This window comes from Osmerus mordax, chromosome 17, assembly GCF_038355195.1.
Source record: "Osmerus mordax isolate fOsmMor3 chromosome 17, fOsmMor3.pri, whole genome shotgun sequence".
Classification (NCBI taxonomy): domain Eukaryota; kingdom Metazoa; phylum Chordata; class Actinopteri; order Osmeriformes; family Osmeridae; genus Osmerus; species Osmerus mordax.
This window is the reverse complement of record NC_090066.1, coordinates 9,487,838-9,511,477: the sequence shown is the minus strand read 5'-3', so window position 1 is coordinate 9,511,477 and position 23,640 is coordinate 9,487,838. Positions and strand designations below refer to the sequence as shown.

Genomic DNA, 23,640 nt, shown 5'->3' with positions numbered 1-23,640 from the left:
CATTTAAGGGCAATTCCATGCAAATGTCAACCATGGAAAAATAAAGTTGTGTGCTTAGGAATTAAACCATTTCAAAATGTCCCGCTTGTGTCTATATTTCACTGTGTTTGACTGCTGTGGTCAGTTTTTGAAGGAAGATGTTGCAAATTGATTATCATTCTAATGTGAGGGGTGCCCCCAACACCAAATTAACATTATGCTTTGAGACATTTGGTGAGTCAATTCGAGTCCAAATGTCACATCTATGACATCGGAACCGTCCTTAAAAGCTCAAACCTCTCAGGTTTTCTGGGAATTCTTGTGCTGCATTTCCTGGAACTGGTGATGTGCAATGACGGTGTGAAGCAATTAGATGAGAGTTGAGCTGACAGCACTGACATACACACACACACTCACCATCTTGTCTTACTGGATTCTGGCCTCCTTATCAATAAATCAGGTCTGTCCAGAGGAATTAAGAGGTCAGTGTCGTTAGCGATTTTAAAGGCTCTCTTTACGAGGAAGCACTCCCGGTATTTAACACAGCGTCGCCACTTCTCACAGAGCACAGCCCCTTCTTATTCAGGAGTGAGTTGGAGAGAGAGAGACGCATGGAGGACGGAAGAGACAGTGAAGGGAACCTGAGAGAGAGAGAGAGAGAGAGAGAGGGGAAAAGAGAGAGAGAAAGAGTCAGTAGACAGAGAGGATTAAAACACAGAAAATAGATGGAGAGAGAGAGAGAGAGAGAGCAGTGGAGGGTGGGAAACAGATTGTAGACAGAGTGGTAAAGAAGGAAGAGTTTAAATTCTTAGACAGAGCAAGAGGAATGTTGGAGAAAAGAGAGTAGCAACTCCAGCAGTGTGCCAATGGGTCTAGTGAGAACAAACTGCTTCATTCCATTGATGCATTCCTTCATTTATAGCAGGGCTTTGGATTCAACAAGTTATACACAAACACCCACATAGGAGACATGCTTAACAGCAAAGAAATAACAAAACAATGTGTCTCGCGATATAGAACACAGACTTTAACTTAAATGACTGGCTTGAAAATGTTCTGGTTTTGAGGTACAGTATAATTTAATATTTACAAAATATAAAATTTGTACAAACACACTAACATTAGACTTAATTTCAGTTTAAAAACTATTTGAACTACATCCTGCCCCAAATATCATACTTTCGACATTGTCAAAGTTGTTTTGACACAATCTTTTTTTCATAAATGTACAACATTGGCCAATTTTATTCCCCAAAAGTTACATTTGTTTGTTATTTCAAATGTGGACAGAATTGTGGACAGAATTCATTGAAACTACATGCATCCAAATATCAGTTTCTACTCCAGCACAAACAGACATTGCTATCCAAGATGACTAAAACCTGGCAAAAGCAGTACATATCTTCTAATAAAGCATTGGAAACATACCAGCCAGACATTAAAATGGGCCCCATTTTAATGTCTGCCATACAGCACTGACAAACGTAAAGAAACAACAGCTTTAGGGAGTCGATATGGACGTTTGGTTTGCGGTTTGGTCGACCGCTTCTCTTTGAAGTCCCTCTAGATGAGTGCTCGACCTGAGGCGAAAAGCTGACCTGGCAAAGCCATTTTAGGAAGCTCAATCTGGTCCTCACGTACAAACACACACTAACTTTCTGCTGCTAGGAACACAATCGAGGATGAAACAAGTATTGTTTTTCTGCTTTCTGTAATAAAAAATTAAAAAAACTACAGAAAAAAACCAGAAACTACTTTTCTGTGGTTTTGCTACATGGTTCTTACTGGAGTCCCGCTTAGACGCAGTGTGGTTCCACAGTGTGGTTGTGTGGGTCTAAAAGGCAGCCTGTTCCCTTTGCTCTCCTGTGATATGGTATGGGCTTAAAATGTTCATCACTGAACAAGGTTTCTAGTCCAGTCACTGCAAGGGGAAGTTCAGATTTGGTTGTGATTGTTTTTGCATTTCTCCCGTCTAACTGGAAACTTACTACAATCTAACCCTTCATTGGTCAGGGGGAGATGGGTTGTCCCTGGTTATACAGAACTTCACAAATGTTAGCTGTCTCGGTGTGGCCATCGCGAGAATCGGGAGAATTCCCAGTGGGCCGCTCTGCCCGCTCAGATATTGGGCCGGCAGATCGCCAATGTGTGGGTCAAATATGTAATCTCAAAAGCCCCAAATCTTTCAGGTCGAAATGTAGGTTTTCATTTCCGGCAAATATAACTATGCGTCCAACGTAATGTTTATATTACATAAAGCTCAGAAAACTATTTTGCACTGAAATGAATGCAAAAAATCTTGCTCGCACGCTACGCGCCCTTGCATTCCTGTATAGTTCCGATTTCAGCTCACATCAAAACCTTGACTAGGTCTTAGGTTCACGCTAAGCCCCGAATGTTTACAACGTTTGGCTCAGCCCCTGGTGGGGATGCGCTGGTTTTGGCCATTAGACTCCCCGGCCGACAAAGGTTCCCACTCGAGCCCTGGGCAGGGGTGATACTGGCATCCCCGGTGGACAGTTTGTGGGGCTGTCAGCCACCCCCTCGCACCCTCCTCCATCCACTGGAAGAAGGGCATGATGGGAAGTCTCCCAGTCTCACACTGGAGGAGTAAGGAGACGTACAATTGTGTGTGTGTGTGGGTGCGTTGGCATGCGTGAGCGCAAGACACCGATGTGTAATTGTGTGTGTGAATCTTATCCGCCCCCCCCTCCCTTGCCCTCCCCCCTTCCCCCCCCACACACGCACTCATTTACAGGTGTGCATGTCGTTCATGCTCTCGCACCGCCGACAGCGCACGTAGCAGCACCACACGAACTTGCACTCGCAGCGCTCCACGTGGCGCACCACGTGCGTGTTGTAGCCGCGGCCGCAGCACAGCAGGTTGCAGCCGTCCGGCCCGGCCGAGGTGCGGTTGCAGCGGCGCCCCCTGGTGCCCGCCACGCCCCAGCGCCGGTCCTCCACGCAGTAGTTGGGCGACTTGTTGAGGAAGATGAGCTCGTCCCTCCCGATGGGCAGGCGCCGCTGCTCCTTCTCCTTCCGGCGGACTTTCCGCTTGGAGCGGTCCAGCACCTGCACGCTCCCCTCGTAACTCTCCTTCAGGAAGTTGCCCACGCGCTCGAACGGCGCCATGGTGCGCCAGCACGTCTTGACGGCGCACGAGCCCGACACGCCGTGACACCGGCAGTCGGTGGACATCGTCTTGGCGACGGCCTGAAAGACAAGCAGGGTCGGGAGGGAGGGAGGGAGGGAGAGGGGGAGAAAGCAGGGCTTAGGAGATACGCTCTGTCCATCAGATTTGTTTCACCGCTTGTTTCGGAGGAGCGGACGTTTCTAGGGACCGTTTTTGTGAGGGGGGGGGGGGGGAGAGAAGGACAGTCACTGTTGAGGGCTACCGCAAAACTAACGACGTTTAGACGGACCCATCGCTGGGACACAACTCCATGAGAGGACTCTGTCTCTGACCCAATAGAGTCCCCTATGTCCTCAGCCCTGGACTCACTGCCCATCTGTGGCTTTCCCAGTGTCAAGAGGGAGAGGGAAAGTGGGGGAGAGAAAGAGGGGGAGAGAGGTAGAGAGATGAAGAGAAAAGGACCCCCCCTTCCCCCCAACCACAAACCTTAGGACTAAAGAATGATCTCTGGATGACCTCAAAGGAGTATAACCCACGAACCATCATGTTGCAACACCCCCCCACCCCCAATACTTCCACTAAGTCTCCACCTCGAATGGGACATGTGTGTGTGTGTGTGTGTGGTGTGTGAGGGATACGTTTGAGTGACATAGTCAGCAACTACAATGCCACCATTGTGTCTAGCCTATGTGCGCTTGTCTTTATGCGTGTGTGTGCACGCGTGCGTGCGTGCGTGTGTGTGTGTGGGTGGGTGATGTCGACCCGGGTCAGTGCTGCTGTCTACAGGGCGAGAGTGTGTGTGAGTCTGTGTGACTCTTCCTGCCGGTGGTGTGTGAAAGAGGAGCTTGTGTCTCAGTAGCGGTGAACACACATTAGTCACGCTATCATGCCTCACCCATTAAGCGCCAAATGAAAGAGGATGAGTATCTGTCACATTTTATTTGCGCTCGCTCCTTCCTCATCCCTCCATCCATCTGTCTGCATGCATGCAGACGCACACTCTTTTCGCTTTGGAATCTACTTTGTATTTAGCAAACTGCCCCACACTGAAGTGTTTGAATCCAACCTTATCAAACACCCCACACATCAGAGAGTGTGTGTTTGTGTGTGTGTGTGGGTACACGTTTCCATGTGCATCCGCCCCCCCCCCCCTCACCTGTCGCCCGGCCTCACTGTTGTGCTGGTTCATGGTGAGTAGCGCGTCGCCCCACTTGGCCGACACGTTATGGACGGCGTTGTCAATGAACTTCCTGCTGAACCAGGTCCCGTACTGCGCGTGGTCCGAGCAGCCCCCCCAGTGCCAGCCCTCGGTGGGAGAACCCGTGCCCTGCAGGCTGGCGTCGCAGCCGCACTCCGTCATGTTGCCAGCGCTGCAGGAGCGCGTCACGGCGTGGACCAGCCCCGCCGCCATCACGGCGTAGATGAAGGCTGTTTCCTTCGTACCTGCCCGGCCAATGAAATCAAAGGTCAGCAGGGGCAAACGTGTGACAATGGCCGAATAAGATCATCTTGTATACGGTAAGCTTTCGCATGGCAGACATTAGTGCTGTTTTTTAGGTTATTCAGGCAATTTACAATCTTTACTTTGAGTGAATAAACGTTCTAAGAGGCCGAGAGTAAATATTTCAAAGGACAGGATACAACGTTCCAAAATATGATAACGTTTTTCTTGTTGGGAAAGTTTGGATTTCAGACCCTAAAAGTGACACCTAGCCCCCATGGGAACCCGACCAAGGTTCTTCCCCATGAAGGGAGGGGAGAGGGTGCTGGGTTACACATCACAGGGTCATGGGTGAGGTGCGGACAGGCCCTCTGCGACACCACTCATCACACTCACTGGAGCCCTGAGAAAGTGGCTCAGGAAACCTTGAAGTGGCTGGAACATGTTCCCCCTGGGTCTATGGTTATTGTGGGTAAAGAAAACTATGTGACTGTGTGTATATATGTATTTTTTTAAACCTAACCGCAATAATGTCATACAAAGAACACAAAACATTTATGGAATGAATATAGAAAGAAAAACTATAAAGAAGAAAAATAATCAAAATAATAGAATGCTTGAGAATGATCAGATTGATGAAAACAACATGTTGCTTTACTGGAGCCTACTCCAAAACGACTTATTATATTACAATATAAAAAAATAAAAAAAAATCCGGATTGAAATGCACTGCTGTCAATTACTTTCACAATAATTCATAATATAATTGCGAGTTCTTTTGTTGGTATTAAGTAAAAGGTTGACTGATGGAATGTGACAGAGTATGGGGAAAAGGAATGAGTTTCATGTGAAAGATTTGCTTAATGGCTGAACCATGCACTGATTCCTATCTCGGGAATCCAAGAGTCTCTAAAACAAAGAAACTGTGTCTTATATTACAGGTCGACCGTGGATCCCATAATTGGGATAATCCCGCAAGGTTTAAGACCAGGGAGTGCCGGAGCCCTCTGTTCAAAGACAAACACTTGACCGTGGAGAAGTAGCGTTGAGACGGTTAAACCGAAGCAGATGTGCGCACAGCGGTATTCCCTTGCCTACAGGCAGCGGGGGACCCAGCTGGGCGGCAAATCAAATCACCTCCTCTGACTAACATGAAATATTATCATGACTCGACCACGAGAAAGGAGTAATGGAAAATAGAAGACGTGCCTCTATCTTAACGCACTCAAATCCACTCGAGGGATTGTTTTTATGCAGCACTTCAACAAAATACAAAATACTTTAAATGGCCGCAATGGGTAAAATACATACAAGGCACATAAAAACATTTAGTAAATATAATTGTATGAATATGAGTAAATAAGTAGCCTCATAAAACTTCGTCGTTTCCTAAATAATAGGCAAACCGTTATGTCTGAAACGGAATCAGAATTGACTTTGAAGTCAATCATATCCCTCTGTGACATGCTTGCGTGTAAAAAGGGCTATACAAATTTGATTTGATTTGATATCGAAGCGCACAAGACTTAATGTGATTTCGCAAACCCTGCATTTGGACCACAAAGTAGCCTATTGTTTTAATAAAATTAGCCAGGTCTTACCGCTGGTTAACTCGTAGCCGAAGACAGAGAGCTCCTTGGTGGTCGAACAGTTCCACCGCTCGTGCTTGAACTGCGTCTGGCACTCGGTGATGCCCAGGCGCGCACCGTCCTTGATGCTTGGTAGCAGGTAAGGTTTCCTCTTACACAGGTCCTTCTGTTTGTGGGTCAAAGGAAGATTTGCACAGCCAAGTTTCTCCGGTACTCCCACCGACGTTAATCCCAACCACCTGAACACAACAATAGTCTGTTATTGACTTTTAAATAGTTTCCATTGCGTGATATAACTGAGACGGTTCATATGGACAACATTTCAAGATAATCACCGTGAAACTCTAATGCCTGTAGCCTAAAGGGTGGTATACTTACATCCAGCTGGCTCGGCAGCATAGAGGATACAGGGAGAAGAGCAGGAGAGACAGAAAGCTGATGTGGTGTACTCCGCAGCCGCCCCTTCTCTCCATGGCCACCTCATCTACAGAAGCCGTTGGTGTGTCCGCGCATTGGATATGTCCATAGAGCTCTTTCTCCCCGCGCGGCTCTGTCTCATACTAGTCCAGTTGCAAAGGCTTGGAGCCAGCAGGATTAAAAAAAATCCTCAATTTGGTGAAAAAATGACAAGCAATTATACGGGGGCATCCATGGATTGACACGCGCCTCGAAAACGAACGTCCTCTATAGGGCCTGATTTATTTTGGTGTAGAAGGTCCTGTGCGTTTGTCCTTGTCCGCTGACAAACTATTTTATCCCGGAGTAAAGCAATTTAGCCTACTCTATCTGGTCACGGTGCGGTGCGTTCCCCAGCTCCGATTGGCGCGTCTATAGATTTATATTCTGCAGACGCGACTATCCTATACGCTAATTGGACAGGCGCTCGCAGAAAAAAAACTGAGCTGAAAAAGGCGCAGTGTGAGCGACAGGAACTCTGCTAAATGGTTGGCATGCGGGGAAGTGCGGGAGGAACAAAGTGAGAACACTTCTCGTGGAAGGATCTCTTTGAAACAGTATCCATCTCAGGACGCAAGCCAAGACATGATCATTGGTGCTTTCTTAGAACATGTTTTATGCCTATATCTTTAACCGATTCTCTCTCATAGGCTTTGTCACGAATACAGTCAGATACAAATACATTTGATGTGACTTTATCCCAAGTTTCTTATCAATTATTGTTTTAGTTTTTGAGAGACATTGATTCAATAGAATAAATAAATAATAGAAATGGCCAGCTCTTAGGCATAAACCAAAAAATAAACCTATAAGAGCATTTTTATTTTATTTGACTAACTGATGACTTTTCATAACTGTAAAACGAAAATGTCTTTGAACAAATTATTCACATAATTTCAAAGCATTTCCCCCCTAAAAGATACAAAAAAAAATTACCATCGATTTTGTGCTCTATAGACAAGGCTAACTACAAGGCAGGTTGTGAGTGTGGATAATGTATTTTACCGAACTGAAAGCAGCAAGGGTAGGCAAGGTGAGGGCTACCTCGGCCGGCAGAAATGTCACAAACTCCACAGGCTTTTAATATTACCCGAGATGGAACAACAGGCAAAAATGTATCAAAATTGACATAAAAGTTGAGAACAAGAATGACGAATCATTTCTTTTTCAAGATCTTTAACGTCGTCTTTACAAAAAGAGAAGTCCAGAATAGCCATCTGTAGTAATCACGTGGAAATAAAACCGCCTTTTCAAATAGCTTTACAATATTTATTGGCTCGTCAAAGCAGCTTTACGCACGCTGTGGAATCACATAAAACTGTATGATGTAGCCTTGAAGGGCTGCTTTGATCAGTTAAGTTATATGAACTATAGGCCTACCAGTCACGGTAATACGCAGACCTTAAGTTAAATGTCACTTTGAACAGAAATATCTACTGGGTCAATAATCAACAAATAATGTTTTAAAATAATAAAATAATAAAAAATTTAACGTAATAATGCAAGAGTAAAGGCTTGTAGATAACTAGATATGGTTGCCATGTCCTTTGGATTCAAAACCAAGTTCAAGTGTAATGTTACATGAAGTCACATTGGTAGCCTCTAGTTCTTATCTTATTTTGTAATTGAAACATTATAGGACTACTGGACACTGGACAAAGTTGAGCAAATTACTTATCTGCAAAAGTACATGCTACACTGCCTTCCATATGAAAATATATTGCTTTTCATTTTGGTTTCAAAGCAGTTCGTCTACATTGCGAAACGTAATGTAATAAAACAATTGACTTATATGTGCATTGATCTACTATCAGCAAAATAGTGGTGTCCAGTTTCATTCTTGAAAAGTCAACTCGCATACTGCGGGAAAAAAAAAAATCCTAACTGAGAGGTGAGGGAGAAACATTAGTAGGCTATACGGTTACTCTTCCAACCTTATGTTTGTACACATATTTTTTTTCAAACAACATGATTTAAGGAATCAAACAATAAATTACGAAAATATATATATTTTTATGTGAGAATACATTGATTTCTATATTGGATAGTCAAATGGAATAACACCAGAACAAATAAAACAGATGTTAAAGAAATTGTGCAATTCACAGAGAAAAAGTTTATCGATCGTAAAAGTAACGCATCATTCTTCAAAATCTGAACCAAACGCAATCCAGTTTCAAGCCTTCATTGAGAATGACAAATTCAGTTAACGAACATTGAATATCATATCTTGTTATCATATTCTTCTAGAACAGGGCTCTGAAGATTGTTTCCATTATTGTTTGCATGTGTGTCTGTGTGTGTGACTAGCAATAACAATTCATCAAGCTTGGTGTTCTTGATCCAGGGATCTTTGCAGAGAGCCATATAAATACAGTTTATAACATTCCACAAGTTCTTCATGAACATGTAAACATTACTATGAAATAGGCACGAATAAACATCTGTAGAAAAATAGAGAGAAATATATACTTGTATCATACATAAGACCTTCAAGGGAGCGTGAATAAATCTGTCCTACATTATCTTTGGCATAGAACACATTTGTGGTATCCAGACAGAGTGGATGACTGAGGTATTAAGTCTTCAAAAACAATGGACTCTTCCTGTCCTGAAGCACACACATCATCAAAAATCCAACATGACAGGAGTGCATCTTTTGTTTTTTTTGGCCTCACTCTCAACTGTTTCACTCTCAGCTGAGCCGCAATGCAAGTTCTTTTCTCGACGTCGGTTTGTGCTGGTAAAGGAAGGTGGTTTTCATTTAAGACCGAAGAATCTCTCCCTGTTCCGTTCCGGTTGCTCAACTCATCTGTCGGCAGTGTGTCTGCCATCCCTCGCTCCAGCCAGCTGTTCAACCCTTCCCACCTGTACGTGGACGGCACATGACAGGGTGTCTGCCCCCGTGGGCCAATCAGAGTTGGTGTATGTGGCAGAGGGCGATGGTTCTGTCTTGTGACTGACCAGTCAGCTCTCCTGTTACACGGACACTTCCTGGACGGAATGAACTTGTAGTCTTTGAAAATGAACTCGTATGAATATGTACGCAAAGGCTCACGTGCACGCGCACGCTCATGCTCGCACGCACACACACACACGTGTGTGCCAGGGTGAGTGCCTAGTTCCCTCTGTCTCTCGGGCACAGTCTGCTCAGCAGAATCTCAGAGTACACCTGGTTCACCTCCCCTCGCACGTGATAGGACAAGGAGTTAGACCCCGCCCACTGGTCCTGGTCCTGCAGGTTGGGACGCTCGGCAAGCCCGGTTCCACTGGTTCCACTGGTTACACTTCCGCTGGTTACGGTTCCACTTGTCCCAGTTCCGCTGTCGGTGGCGAGTCGGAGGATCTTCATCTTGCGGTGCTGGGGAGCCTTGGAGAACGAGAGCTTCTCCACCTTGGATCATCAGATAGAAGCATGATGTCACCTCTACTGCTACATACATCTATATACATCAAGCCACTGCTACACACATCTATATACATCAAGCCACTACTACACACATATATATACACATCTACACTCTGCTACACACATCTACAGTACACACATCTCCTCACATGTACCTCCACACCAGACAGACTGGGGATTGCAGTTAACAGCCCTGGGCTAGGCTAGGCTCTAAAGCGGAAAACCCATTGAGGAAACCACACCACATTAATCTAATCCCTATCCAACAAGCCTCCCTTCACAATGGGTTACATGGCGGTGTCAATCATTGACAGTTTTGGATGTTCCTCAGAGCTCCAGTTAGGCATTATTTTATTTGTTGCACATTCTCTCTCCTGGCTTCTCCGTGCCACCTCCTGTTGTCATTTAAAAGCCATATGAACTGGGATGGGAGAGGAACGAGGCAGACGCCACCCTCATTTTACACACACACACACACACACACAAACACACGCCCATGCGGACACACACATTCACACACAATCATGCAAACACATGCACAATCAAAAACTCAAAAAGCCACTTCACACACAAGTCCCCGGGCCCAGCTGCTACCAACGTGCGCTTTATGGTCCAATAAAAGGCAGCCTAATTGCTAATTACTCATTAACCCATGCCGAGGCCAATTTTATAGCTGAATAAAAAACAAGGAGGCTGCTCTTTCACAGGAAGTTGAGGGTGTGTGGGGGGGGGGGGGGTGGTGCAAGGGGGTCCCTTTTCAAAATATTCTGGGACTCGCAGGAGAAGGGTGGGGTGGTGTGCGGTGGGCGGTAGAGGAGGTTTGCTCTTTCACAGGATGCTGAGAGGGTGTGCGAGTTGTTGGGGAAGGGAGGGGTGGATGTCGCTCAATCAGCAAGACAACAAGAGACCATTTCCCCTCTGCTTCGTGATCCACTGCGTCTAAAAGCCTCAGGACAAGGGCCCTGCTAGTAAAGCTGGTGGAGCGCACGCTTCCAGAAATAGTATGCATCCCTAACGAGGTTATCGCTGAAAGGATGGTGGTCACAGAGGGACATTCCTCTCAGGGGTCTGGCTGACTACTCTGTGGACAGGCAGGCTTTCAGCAGTCAGCACTGACAGTTTGTGTCAAATTAGACGGCATGCTACAAGTACATGAAAATACCGGGTCATGGTTTGAAGTGGATGGGGGAACGGGGCAGATGGAATCACACTGTAATATTAGAGTCTAAATTGGGAGTTAGATAAAGTGTGTGTGTGTGTGTGTGTGGGGGGGGGGGGGGGGGGAGTTACCTCATGGAAATGACACGCGCAGCGCCCCTGCAGGAACTCTTTGTAGCGGCCTGCCGTGATGCCAAAGGTGTCGATGACCTCGAACCCGCAGCGCTTCGCAGTGGCGACGATGTCAGCGTTCTCGTGGTGGAGCTTCTGCACGCCCGTCTGAAAGGTCCGGGGGGGGGGGGGTAGGGGGGAAGGGGGGAGGGGGGAAACAAGAACGTAACAGCCGTCAGTGAACGAGAGGAGCAAAAAAGTGGTCGAAATCCATCAGAGCGCTGTCGTCATCGGGGGTCTCGGGACGGTTCCGGAAAAAAATTACAAATAAATGGTCGGACCTTGGCCCGAAACATGGTCCTGGCTGCTGTCGTTGAACGTGCGCCATCGCTGCCGTTTGAGAGGTCAGCTGAGCTGGGAGGTCGTGGATTATTACCCGCTAATGTTTCAGATAAATACACACGGCTCCCAGTGCTTACTGTGAAAGCGAGTGTGTGTGTGTGCGGACATTCCTGGCGAGGGGGGGGGTGGGGGGGGGGGGGGGAACACACTCACCAGCGAGAGAGAGCGTATGCCGTCCACTGGCAGATGGAAGCCCATGCCCAGGGACTTCACCACCACCACGATGTCCTGGAGGCCCTCTCTGGAGAGACGGAGAGAGGGAGGGGGTGGGAGCATGAAAGGGAAGAAATGGAGGAAAGGGATGAGGACAGACAATTTATTGAGTGAGAGAGGGATCGATGGTTTCAGACAGGCCGTGTGTGTCGGCGCGCGTTCCATCCTTGTGTGTTTTCTTTGTTCTTTGTGTGTGTTGTTCTATGTGTGTGTATTTTTCATTTTGTTTCATTTCTTGTTGATGTGTTGGGTCGTTTTGTGTGTGTGTTCGTGCGCACCTCTCCAGCACCTCCCTGATGATCTTCAGGTGGTTGGTGTTCATCCACTGGACTCCGCCGGCTACCAGCACAGTCCTCTGGGAGTTGTCCAGGGGTCGCGACCTTTGGTTTTGAACAGTGGGGAGGTCAAAAACATGACGGTGCGCACAACACTGACGTATGAAACACAGAAACATAACCTACAAGCCACAAGTTAATGAATCTAATCCCCCAACATTAATTTAATTCATGAATGCATGAATTAACACACACACACACACACTTGAGTGCCATGTTTTCAGAGGGAAGCCAGCTGAACGGCACCAGTTAAGCAGTCATAGTTCAATTTAATAGACAGCTGGGAAGCTTAGTGCAAATGGTGCACATACAAACACACACACACCCCATGTGTCTGTCTGTGACCACATCTGAGGTGCTGTGAGGTCAGTGGTTGGGAGGCCACGCTGTGGTACATCACTTCCTGACATGAGTCTTAACACACACTGAGCCCAGGCTGACGTTTAGACCCCCTCCTCCATGAGAGGGAGCGTGCATGTGTGTGTGTGTGTGTTTGCTGCGGCACGTCGCTAGCAGATGGTAGCCCTCATATCTCCTTTAGACACCACATATGTAGAAGTGCACCCACAGGAACACACACACGCAGGATCACACACACACAGGAACACACACACATAGTGACACACACACACAAACACACAGGATCACACACACACAGGAACACACACACATAGTGACACACACACACAAACACACAGGATCACAAACACACAGGATCACACACACACAGGAACAGACACACATAGTGACACACACACACAAACACACAGGATCACACACACACAGGAACAGACACGCACAGGAACACACCGACACATGATTCTAATATGTTTGGGCCATGTTTGGGGTGCCATCCTGGGTATAGGTAAAAAAAAACCTCACCTGTGTATGAGCTGCTCCAGGGCCCTCTGGAAGGTGGGCCGGAGGCTCCTCTCCAGCCAGAACTGGGGGTAGTAGGAGTAGCTGAGGTGCGTGCGGCCCTGGTTCAGGTTGGAGTACACCAGTGTGTCGTGGGCCTTGCCCCAGTCCTCCAGGCTGCCGTTGACCCTCTCCATCAGGAAGTACATCATGCCCCGGTTGGTGGAGTCGCCGATGAACAGCACCTGGGTGTGGGGGGTGGGGGGTGGGACAGTGAGAGTTTATCCTGATGAGCAGCCTCTACCTTAACTAGAGGGGCGACAGCACCCGAAACAGAACAAAAGACAAAAACGTAGTGCATTGCTGCTACTACAACTTTGATTGATCTGAAAAGAAAGACCAGTAAAATCCTTTCTGGAGTCTAGAGGAGGTGATGTAACTCCACAACTCGGGTTTTCCGAGAAGCGCAGGTCCTGGATTGAAGGGCCCGGATGAATGTATTGGACGAGTTGAAAGCCAACAATTTTGACTGGTTCTGGCCGTAACTTCTTCCTTGTGTGGCTTGAAGGTTTGGTGCCAAACCGCCAACTGGGGACTTGATTAGAACTCTTCAGCTAAAGCGTGGCTGACAGGCTCGGAGAGCCCAGTGATGTCACGTCTTTGTTTTGCTTTCCTTATTCAGGCACCCGGTTCAGCCAATAGGTGACGGTGTAGCGACAGCTCTCTCTCCCCACTGGTGTTAGGATGGACCATAAGTGAGTCTCTCTCCCCTCTCTCCCCTCTCTCCCCCTCTCCCTCTCTCTCTCTCTCCCTCTCTCTCTCTCTCTCTCTCTCTCTCTCTGTCTGTCGCACACAGGGCTAGCCAGCATAGCACAACAAGAAAGTGCATTTCAAGGCGAGAACTCCTGTTCAAGTCAAACAGGGCCAAAAACCGTTTTGAACAGACGTGGCGATGTGAGAGAATGGGAGGGGGGGGGGGGGGCGCAAATCCCTCACACTCCAAGGGTCCATAACATGTTGCGCTTTAGTTAAAGCCCTACTTGACCCGACGGAGTGTGGTGCCCAGTCATCCTAAAACCCGTAGTTCCCCAGGCCCCATGTCCTCCACTGTGCAGTGGGGTAATGGCACTGCAGATCCCAGAAGGCTTTGTACCAGGAGCTGCTTTGTACCAGGAGCTGCTGAGACTAAACACCGCTTATGGTTCTGAGTAAGAAGCAACAGAACACATTTCCAGAAGCCAGGAGGGAGAAAAAGAGAAAGGGTGAAAAATAGAGGGAGGGAGGGATACAGAGTAAACCGAAAAGAAAGATGTCATTTTACCTCTGCTTGCTGGAAGCACGAACATGAGCCAATATTAAACACAGTTTATTTCTGCAACCCATCTTTGGGCCAGATGCATGTTGGTTAATGTAGTCCTTTAACACACACCATTACCCACATCTTTGCTGACCAAGCACAATATTGGCAGCTTGTACAGTACAGCTGGCTCCTAGATCATTTACATTGGATCTTACGCAGTCTATTTCCAACACACACACACACACCAGGTCTCACGCAGTTGGAACATATTAACCCTCCCTCACTAGCTACGGCTAGATCCGTTCTTCACAGCTAGAATCCAGCATTGCTTTCTTTCTTACTGTTAGCCGACAAGCTAACCGTTCACCTGGCAGAGCAGGTACACTGGCTGGTTGTGGAGCAGTGGAGCTTGAGTGAGCTAGAGCTCGAGGCTAACGTTACGCCACACCAGGCCACAAAGTTCCGAGTCTCAATTCTTTCTTTAACAACGGCACAATTACGCTACCATGAAAATCATTCGTATTTTTATAAAGACTCCAAAAGGCCGGAGAGGGGGTGCATCTGTCAACCAACCGTACATCCACATTAACCCCTGCATCCCACGACCGCCACCGTGATAGGCTCACCTTCCTGTCCGTCATGCAGCCCTGCAGCTGGGGGCGGTCCAACAAAGGGTGGTAGCAGCCTTCTGGTTGCCAGGCGACCTCTCTCCAATCACAGGTGCGGTTGTCGGCACAGCTGAGGCAGGGGACCACCCAGCGACCTGGGGAGAGGCGAGGCGAGGCAGAGGGTTGGGAAGCAGAGATCGATGGATGGATTAGGACAGACGGAAAGAAACGAAAAACCTCATTCCTCCCGCTCTCAAACACTCCCTAGACAATGGAAACTTTAAAAACAACTCTTACTCTCAAACTTCCCCAGAGTGGCGGTAGTAACTCACTTTCCTAAAACGCACACATTCCACACATGCTCCCCCCCACACACACACACACACACACCGTCTGCTGACATTTATTCCTTCCCTGTGGGGTGGGATATTGAGTTTTTACAACCCGGCCTGACCTCTCGCTCTCAGCATCTAAATCAAAGGCCCGGAGTGTGTCAGCACGGCTAAACCCCAGCCGCTTCGCCTGGTGGGCTAACACACACACACCCAGCAGGACTCCGTGTCAACAACTGCTCTGGAAACAGCTAAAGGAACCCCCCGAGAGATGTGCACCTGGAACGTCCCCGGAAGCACAGGGCCGAGATGAAGCCTGGGGCTCGCCTGGCCACGTCGGCCCAGGGAAGGGCTGCAGTCCACAGGGTTGACCGGGCTGCACCACCAGGCCGCAGTCCTGCAGAGACACGGGGAGAAGAAAAGCAGACAAGAGGTCAGTCATATTGGAATGCTGAAGTGTGTGTGTGTGTGCCACAAAGAGACATGTTGAGTGGATGTCATCTCTGATACATTGTGTGCCACCACACAGGATTCACAGCTACACCAATCGCCGTTCCGGCTAGATTTATGACCAGAGACTTGACATCTATATGCAAGGTGGGAGACGGCGTGTTGAGATGAGAGGTTGATGATGATGATGATGATGATGATAATGATGGTGGTTTTCCTCTCTTTCAGAGAACCAGGCTCACAGACTGCTGAGTCATCCCATCACCTTCTCTCTCTCCTCCTCGCCATACCTCACTTCTAGTCATTCCCCCCCCCCCCCCATCTCTTTTTCCCTTCATACTCAGGCCTCCTTTCCGTCCGTTTTTTGCTTGTCGCCGCCCCCCCCGAATCCCTAGCTGCCCCGAATACTACTTTCCGGCAATGTCACAAGGTGTCTGAGAGAGTCTGTTCTCTGCAAGACCAGAATATAAAGTCGTGTCTACAGCGCCAGCTCTCTGAGAAAGGTCACGAGATGCGTCACAGACTGGAGTCACCGTGAGACTTCCCCCCTCCTTTTGGCCTCTTTCACTTCGTTTTTCCTTTCTTTTCTCCTCCCCGCCCCTTTCTTCTCCTATCAAAGCTCATGGCGGCGGGCGCTCTGACCCTCGCCGCTGGTGAGCCCGGGCGGGAGGTGAGAGGTCAGGGGTCAGGGGTCAAACAAACCTGACCGACCAATGACAGACAGCGGGCGGCTGTGTAACCGGGGTCCCGTGGGAGCCGTCGCGTCTGGCCCTGACTACAGAGAGGCCGCCGCCCCCCCCCCCCCCCCCAACCCCGCGACTGAACATCACGCGCACACACACACACGCTCGCACTCCCTAATGACACACATATGCACCTCACACGGCACGCACGCGCACGCACGCACGCTCCGCGACGACGAGCACGCACACAATCTCTCGTCGGCCTCACACGGATGTACACGCTCGCCAGCGCCCCACACACACGCGCGCGCACGCACGCACACACACACACACACACACACACACCCACCGTACTTTCCTCCGAGGGGCTTCGCGCGTCCACACCACATTCCTCACGACGACGGCACAGCTCTCAACAAAGTGCCACAAGACAACTTAACAGGGATTTTCTTGTTCGTACCTGTGCACAGTGTACACACGCAAACACAGGGACGGGGGAAGGCGGGGGGGCGCGGGGGGGCGGGTGGTCTAAGGGTGCCGCCCGGCCGCCCCGCCGCCTCCTTTCATCATCTCCTCCCTCGCTCCGCTCTTTCAATCGCGCGGCCGCGAAAAAAAAAGAAAAAAAAGAAAAGGGGGATAAAGATCCCCGCTTATAATTAGAACTGAACCTGAGAGGCGGCCGCTCTCTCTCTCTCTTCCCCTCTGCTCCTTCTTCCACTCTCTCTCTCTTTCTTTCGGTCCCTCTCTACCACCGACCGTGAAAGACTCGCTGAGGTCCTATTTTGGTTGTCGCCCGTCGTGAAATTCGTTCCCCGACGAGGACTACAGCACCAGCCTTCCGTCCCTGATCAAGCCTCGCTGATGAAATCTTGGTGAGTCTGTGTGTGTGTGTGTGTGTGTGTGAGTGTGTGTGTGTGTGTATAGTAATCCAACAGTATAGTAATCCACCTTGATCAAAGAGAACTAATTTAGCCTGGTAAAATGACTTGCTAAGCCCCCCCCCCCCCCCCAACACAGACGCACGCACGCAAACACACAAAGCGTGTGTAATCCGTCCACAGGGTTTTTGAGATCATAGCAGCTTGTGGCTGAGTCTGGTAGCCTCGTTAAGGAGCTGCTCCCTGGCTTTGTTGGAGCACTGAAACACGTCTGCGGTCCACACACCTCCACGACTCAATAGACAGACTTCCAGGACCAGGACTGGGTCTGATTATACAGACTTCCAGGACCAGAACCGGGTCTGATTAGATTGATCTACGCCCAGGGGCCTCCTCTGCTCACCTCAAGGGAAAGGTTTAAAAGATCAAAAATGAGTTGTTCGGAACAGGACAATGGGGCAAAAGGACAGGAATCTGGGGGCTGTGCTGTGTTTTACCAGAGGGGATCTGATCTTTCCTGTGTGGGGTGTAAACACTGGTGATGGGAAAGGGGGAAGGGGGGGGGGATTTGAGGATTACAAAATGATCATTCCACACCACTCAACTCAAAAAGGTAAAAGTGCAAGGCATGTGAAAATGCACGCATACACATACACACGTGCAAACTCACACATACCTTACAGCCCCTAAGAGCACTCCTTTGACAATAACTTGCCTCGCTACATTGGTGATTTATCTTAATCAGGAATAAAATAAAGCCAGCTAAAAGCCACCCCCCCCCCCCCCCACACACACACACACACACACACACCCTGCTTACTCCCCCCTGCAGGTCAATCTCTCTGGGGGGTTGGCTGGCTGGCTGCTGTTGAAGAAGGCTGGAGTATCCCTGGAAACCATGCAGGAAAAATATATACGGACTGAGGAGGGGAGAAGTCCTTCGGGGAGTTTACACTGTAAAGCTCGGAATTTCTGCCCCTTCTGAAATCCCATTCCAGTGGTTATTTGCGAGTCCCAGAAACCTACACAGTATGATACAGACATAAAGCTTTGAGACTGTGGACTCGAGTCTGTACTGTACTGGTTGAAAACAACACTCCAGAGTCCATCCCAGGGTTCTTAGGGGGGGGGAGAGAGGGGGAGGGGAAGGGGGGGGGGGGGCACTGGTTGTTATTTGTCCATTTGAGTAATAAAAGTCATTAAAAAATTTTGATTCCTGATTTAATCCAAAGAACTCTTGCTCAACGTGAAATGCTAAGGAGTTGTGGAAAAAATGTGTGTCAATGAAACGTGTCAAGATGATGGAGCTCGAGGTTATGAAAATTGGTTGTTTAGCACCAAGTGTCGCTCAGCCCAACTGACTTCCCAAGGTCAACTCCATCTGCTGGGGGGAAAAAAACAACATTTCAACAACTGCAATTTGTGGGATGTCACACGTGTAGTGCTTTAGTAACATGTGCTGTGTGCGAAAACTGGCTGGTTTGAATTTGTCTCCAAGAAGCAAGGTTGTTGACTCAATTGATCCAGATCAGATATCCTTAAACCCTGGCCTGGTCCCGTGTGAAGCCACTTTAAGCCTTCTCTGTAATCTCCTGTCCAGGCTCTGCTGGACAATACTGTTGGAGTTAAGGTTAAAGGAGCATTTCGCGTAATCTGCCCGGTGATAGGATTAAGTCAAATGCTATAGGGTGTAATCCTGTGGAGGACGGACATGCAGGTGGCTGAACTTCTATAAGGCCACAGGCTCCTCTCTGACTGACTCCAGGGAGACTGGACACCCAGAGAAAGTAACAGAAAGGGTGAGAGACATCCAGAACTAAAAAGAGAGAGGGAGAGCGAGGAAACAAGACAGAGAGAAGAAGAGAGAGTGAAAAAGAGAGACAGAAAGGAAAAGAGAGAGGGACAGAGAGAGAGGGTGGGTGAGAGAGAGAGAGAGAGAGAGAGAGAGAGAGAGAGAGAGAGAGAGAAGCTGGCTTGTGCATTGTTTTCTTTTCTCCCGCAGTGCGAGGCCTTGAAACTTTATTTCACATCATGTCGACGGGCTGACCGGATTTCTTTTAGGAACTCTTGGGGAAATGTTGTTACATTTCTTGGGGGGATATCTGATTTTGCTCACAAGCGTGAGAAGAGGTTCGAGACTGAAAGGGAGAGAAAGAGCAGAGCGCATGAAACAGACAGTGGAGACTGACTCAGAACAGCTCCGAAATAATATGAGCTTGTCCCATGTAAGTATATTATTCATCCTCGCATGATTCTGATCTCCAAACAAGCTCACTGAGAGCGTTACAGTCACAGTCCAGACAATACAGCCTGGACAATTAACCCCCTGTGAGCCTGTGTCCATAAGTGTGTGTGTCACTGTAACCCCAGGGCCACAGGGAAAGGGAGAGATGAAGAGAGGAACCCCATTGTCTGTCGCACGAGTGTGATCTGAGAGGAAAAAGCGTGGAGATGTTCCTGTCCCAAAGCTAGCGGAAAACACCACCAGACACGCCTGCAAATACACACACACTTGCACGCGCGCACACACACACACGCGCGCACACTACAGCAAAACGAATCAACGAGTTCATACGAACGCACATGCATCACTCAATCACTCGCAGATGGCTGCAATTTATCAGCCGTCTCGAACGAAATGTGGGAAGCGATGAGACGGTGAATGCAAGCATGTTTGACAGGCAGCGTCTGACTGTTGTGATGGGGAACATGACCAGAGCAAAGGCTACACTGCATGACGTAAACACCCTCAAGACGCGACGACACTGCCTCGACCAGAAGAGAGGGCGACCTCCGCCTACTACAGATTACACGTTGTCCACAAAAGACGACGTGACGCACGCGCGCACGCGCGCGCAGTCACAGGGCGTCGGTACAATAAAGCTTTGAAGTGGAAGTGGCTCCGGCTGTCAGATAAGAGGTTCCCAATTACACGCGGAGGAAATGAACACAGGTCGAAACTGACAGGGCCTCACCTCTCTCCCCCCTCTGGGGCCCCGCACACGTGTCCACGGCCACAGAGAGGGCCGGCGCAACTCGATACACACTCGCACACACACACGTGGATACAGTGCTGCTGTGCGTCCCACTGGAATGCACTAGACAGTTACAAGACGAGAGGACCTCTTTCGTAGAGAGTCATATAAAGACTCTATTGAAAAATAGACCTGAGACTGAGTGTGTGTGTGTGTGTGTGTGTGTTCAGACAGAACCACACAAAGGTTTTGGCCCAGGTATTATTATATTCAAATATGTGTGTGCCACTACATCACGCTCCATGCCTTTAGGCTGCAAACCAAGGTTGCAAACCAAGGTTGTTTAAAGTAGAGGAACATATGTCTAGTATATTCCATGTATGTCGTTGCCCGGTTTCGCTGAGAGTTCGCTTCTCTACGACATCAGTTTGTGTGAAAAGACTGCAGTTACCCCTGTCCACTTCCTGGGGGGGGGGGGAGAGAGAGAGGGAGAGAGAGAGAGAGAGAGAGAGAGAGCGAGAGAGCGAGAGAGAGAGAGAGAGAGTCTTCCATTCGGGAGACAGAGCCCGTTACAGCCTGCTAGAAGCACATCAGACGTGGTCGCTAGGGGTTAGTAACGACCGCTGCGGTCGCGTCAAGGATGTTTAAACCATACGGTCGGTCGACTTGAGGACCGCAGTCTTGGCTGCCTGACGTCAAACTGGCGCGGGGAGAGAGAGAGACCCCGGGGCGGAAGAGAGAGGGGGGGAGAGCGCTGTGTTAAGCTCATCAGCGCGCGAGCGGCTAACGATAGCATGGCGCCGTTAGCATGGGGCCGTTAGCATTGGGGAAACATTGACCGAGACGGAGTGAGTGAGATGGATGGAGAGACAAACAGAGAAGAGATGGAAAGAGTGCGAGGCTGAAATAATTGAGAGAGAGAGAGATAGAGAGAGCGAGTGAGAGAGAGAGAATGTGTTCCTCGGATTCAGATCCAGGTCAGTAATTGGCCTGACCTGGAAGGCACACTAGACGAGCAGTTGTTAGCAGATGTTGTTGAACTGGAAGTGGAAAAGCAAGATCAATTGAATAGGGAGAAGGGGGTAGGGGTGAAAGAGATAGAGAGAAAGAAAGAACGAGACAAAAAGATGAGAAAGAGAAGATGACAATACCAGCATTGGAAAAAAGGTGATTTGGTACATTTCATTTAGAAGAGCCCATCAGTAGCCAATCAGAGATCTCTCCCTCTCCGTTCAGGAGTGACATAGCATCTAAGTGACGGTGTCAACCTTGTCGTCCGAACCAGAAGTGACTGGGGGACGCGGCCCTGGCTGAAGCTCGTGGAATGTGAGGATAATTGCCCCCCCCCCCTCACCCCTTCTCACCCCCCACCGCAAAACAAGAGCGGCAGGAACCACTTAACCTCTGATTGGTGGGTTTTTAACAGAGCCATCCCTACGGAAAACTTGGTCGACCGAAACCTCTCCAGCCCCCCTCTTCTCCCCCCCCCCCCCCCCCCTCCCCCCCCCCCCCGAACGAAGACTTTTACAATGTGGGGAGTAAGCCCTCCCACCGTTTCCAGTGTGGCGTGCAGGGACACCAGCTCCTTGGTTACGTACTGTAGCGGAGACAACATGGCAGGCATCCTGTAAGTACAGTACCTGCTCATATGGGCTCCATAAGCCTCGAGTTACATTAATCGTATACGCAATCACAGTGAAAACAGACTCTGGGAGGGGGGAGGGGGGGGGGGGGCAGGATGGAGTGTGTGTGTGTGTGTGTGTGAGAGTCCGATCTGTTATTAAGATCCGGGGGGCCCCGGATGCCCCAGCTTGTTTTTCCACGGCAGAAACTGTGCCGCGCTTTAGTCACGGTCAACGGGCGCAAGCAAACGAGGGAGGGGGGGGGGGAGATTTTCTCCTTTTCCCTTGCTTCATGCTCGTGTGAGAAGGAGGCTTTGCTTGGCGCAGCGCAGGGGCACTCAAGCCTCCTCTCGCCCCGGCCAAGACCTCAACAACCAGAAATTTGTACTGGTTAGAGCGTGTACGAACGGGGGGGTGGGGGGGGGGGGGCGGATGTAGCAGAAGCTTACAAAAAATAATATATACTGAACTTGAACAGTCATAATTACGAGGAATTTCTGCTTTAGCGGTTACAGCAGAGAACTGGATGGAGACAAGTGAGACCGTGATGAAGTACGTCTGGCTCAACGTGTTTGTCTTAGGCTGTTCTCGAGTTTTGACAGAATCCACACACGCACACGTACGCATGCACACACTAAACAGATGTACAGACGTCCCATGGTTTACAGGGCTTTTGTTTCAAAACCAGTACGATCCAGCGTAGACCGGGCCAAGTGCTGGTTGATTCTGGAGAACCGGTGGTTCCCAAGACATACCTCTCACTGATCACAATAGACCCCTCTGGATGAACCATGCCAGACACAGGCTGTGTGTGTGTGTGTGTGTGTGTCTGTCTGTCTGTGTATGTGTCTGTGTGTCTATGTGTGTGCGTGTGCTGGACAACAGGAAGAGAGTGATTATAAGCATATAGATACCTGAAGTGTGATTGCCCTCAACAACACACCACACAGCCAAACACAACTCAGCTGCTCCCAAGTACAGAGTGTGTGTGTTTGTTTCCAAGTATCAGTTCAATGCACTCTGTAACGAGAGTGTGTTTCTCTATGCGATAATGTGTGCCACAGGGGGCAATGTACAAACCTATTATTTTACTGCCAACAAAATCCCCCCTCACACATCATAACATGAAAGTTGTTTTCACAGCTTTCCCAGACACGATGTTCCTATGGCCTGGAACATAGAAGCACAGCTCACCCAGAGACTCACCCCCGTCACGCTGACAAGAGCTTGCACAGTCCTATCTACCTATTTCCGGAATATTCCGGAATGGAGGACACCTTCGTGGCCATGCGATACGCGAGGGAGAGAGGGAGAGAGGGAACAGAGGGGAAGAAGAAGGGGGGAATATTTAGTGTTGTGGGGGGGGGGGAGGGGGGGGGCGGGGTTAACAACGCACTCCTCTCATCTGAAGCAGGCTCATGAGACCCAAAACTCTCCCTTCCTCTTACCTTCCTGCCCTCCCTTCTATCTCTCTCACTCTCACCCTCTACACTCTCTCCTCTCTCTATCATCCCCATTCTACCTCTCCTCTCTACCTCTCCTCTCTCTCTCCTCTCCTCCCATTCTACCTCTCCTCTCTCTCCTCTCTACCTCTCCTCTCTCTCTCCTCTCCTCCCCATTCCACCTTTTCTCCCTCCCTCTCCTCTCCATTCCACCTCTCCTCTCTGCAGGCCCCCTCTCTAGGTTCATATGTGGATCTAGAGGCCAT

General features: G+C 49.1%; 2 protein-coding genes across 2 annotated transcripts in view; both read right to left on the bottom strand.

The window, feature by feature from the left end:
• Positions 1-2,727: 2,727 nt before the first annotated feature.
• wnt16 (wingless-type MMTV integration site family, member 16) lies at positions 2,728-6,615 on the bottom strand. The gene is made up of 4 exons (XM_067254037.1): positions 6,521-6,615; positions 6,155-6,381; positions 4,269-4,555; positions 2,728-3,192 (listed from the first exon to the last, which is right to left on the bottom strand). Exons 1-4 carry the CDS (start codon positions 6,613-6,615, stop codon positions 2,728-2,730), a joined length of 1,074 nt encoding a protein of 357 aa, XP_067110138.1.
• A 992-nt stretch (positions 6,616-7,607) lies between these two features.
• cped1 (cadherin-like and PC-esterase domain containing 1) overlaps positions 7,608-23,640 on the bottom strand; it is a 37,220-nt gene continuing 21,187 nt past the window's right edge. Inside the window, 7 exon segments of the mRNA XM_067255013.1 lie at positions 7,608-9,992; positions 11,298-11,444; positions 11,832-11,919; positions 12,170-12,271; positions 13,109-13,329; positions 15,011-15,147; positions 15,604-15,721. Of these exon segments, the coding sequence (XP_067111114.1) occupies positions 9,717-9,992; positions 11,298-11,444; positions 11,832-11,919; positions 12,170-12,271; positions 13,109-13,329; positions 15,011-15,147; positions 15,604-15,721 (1,089 nt within the window). The 3' untranslated portion in view covers positions 7,608-9,716.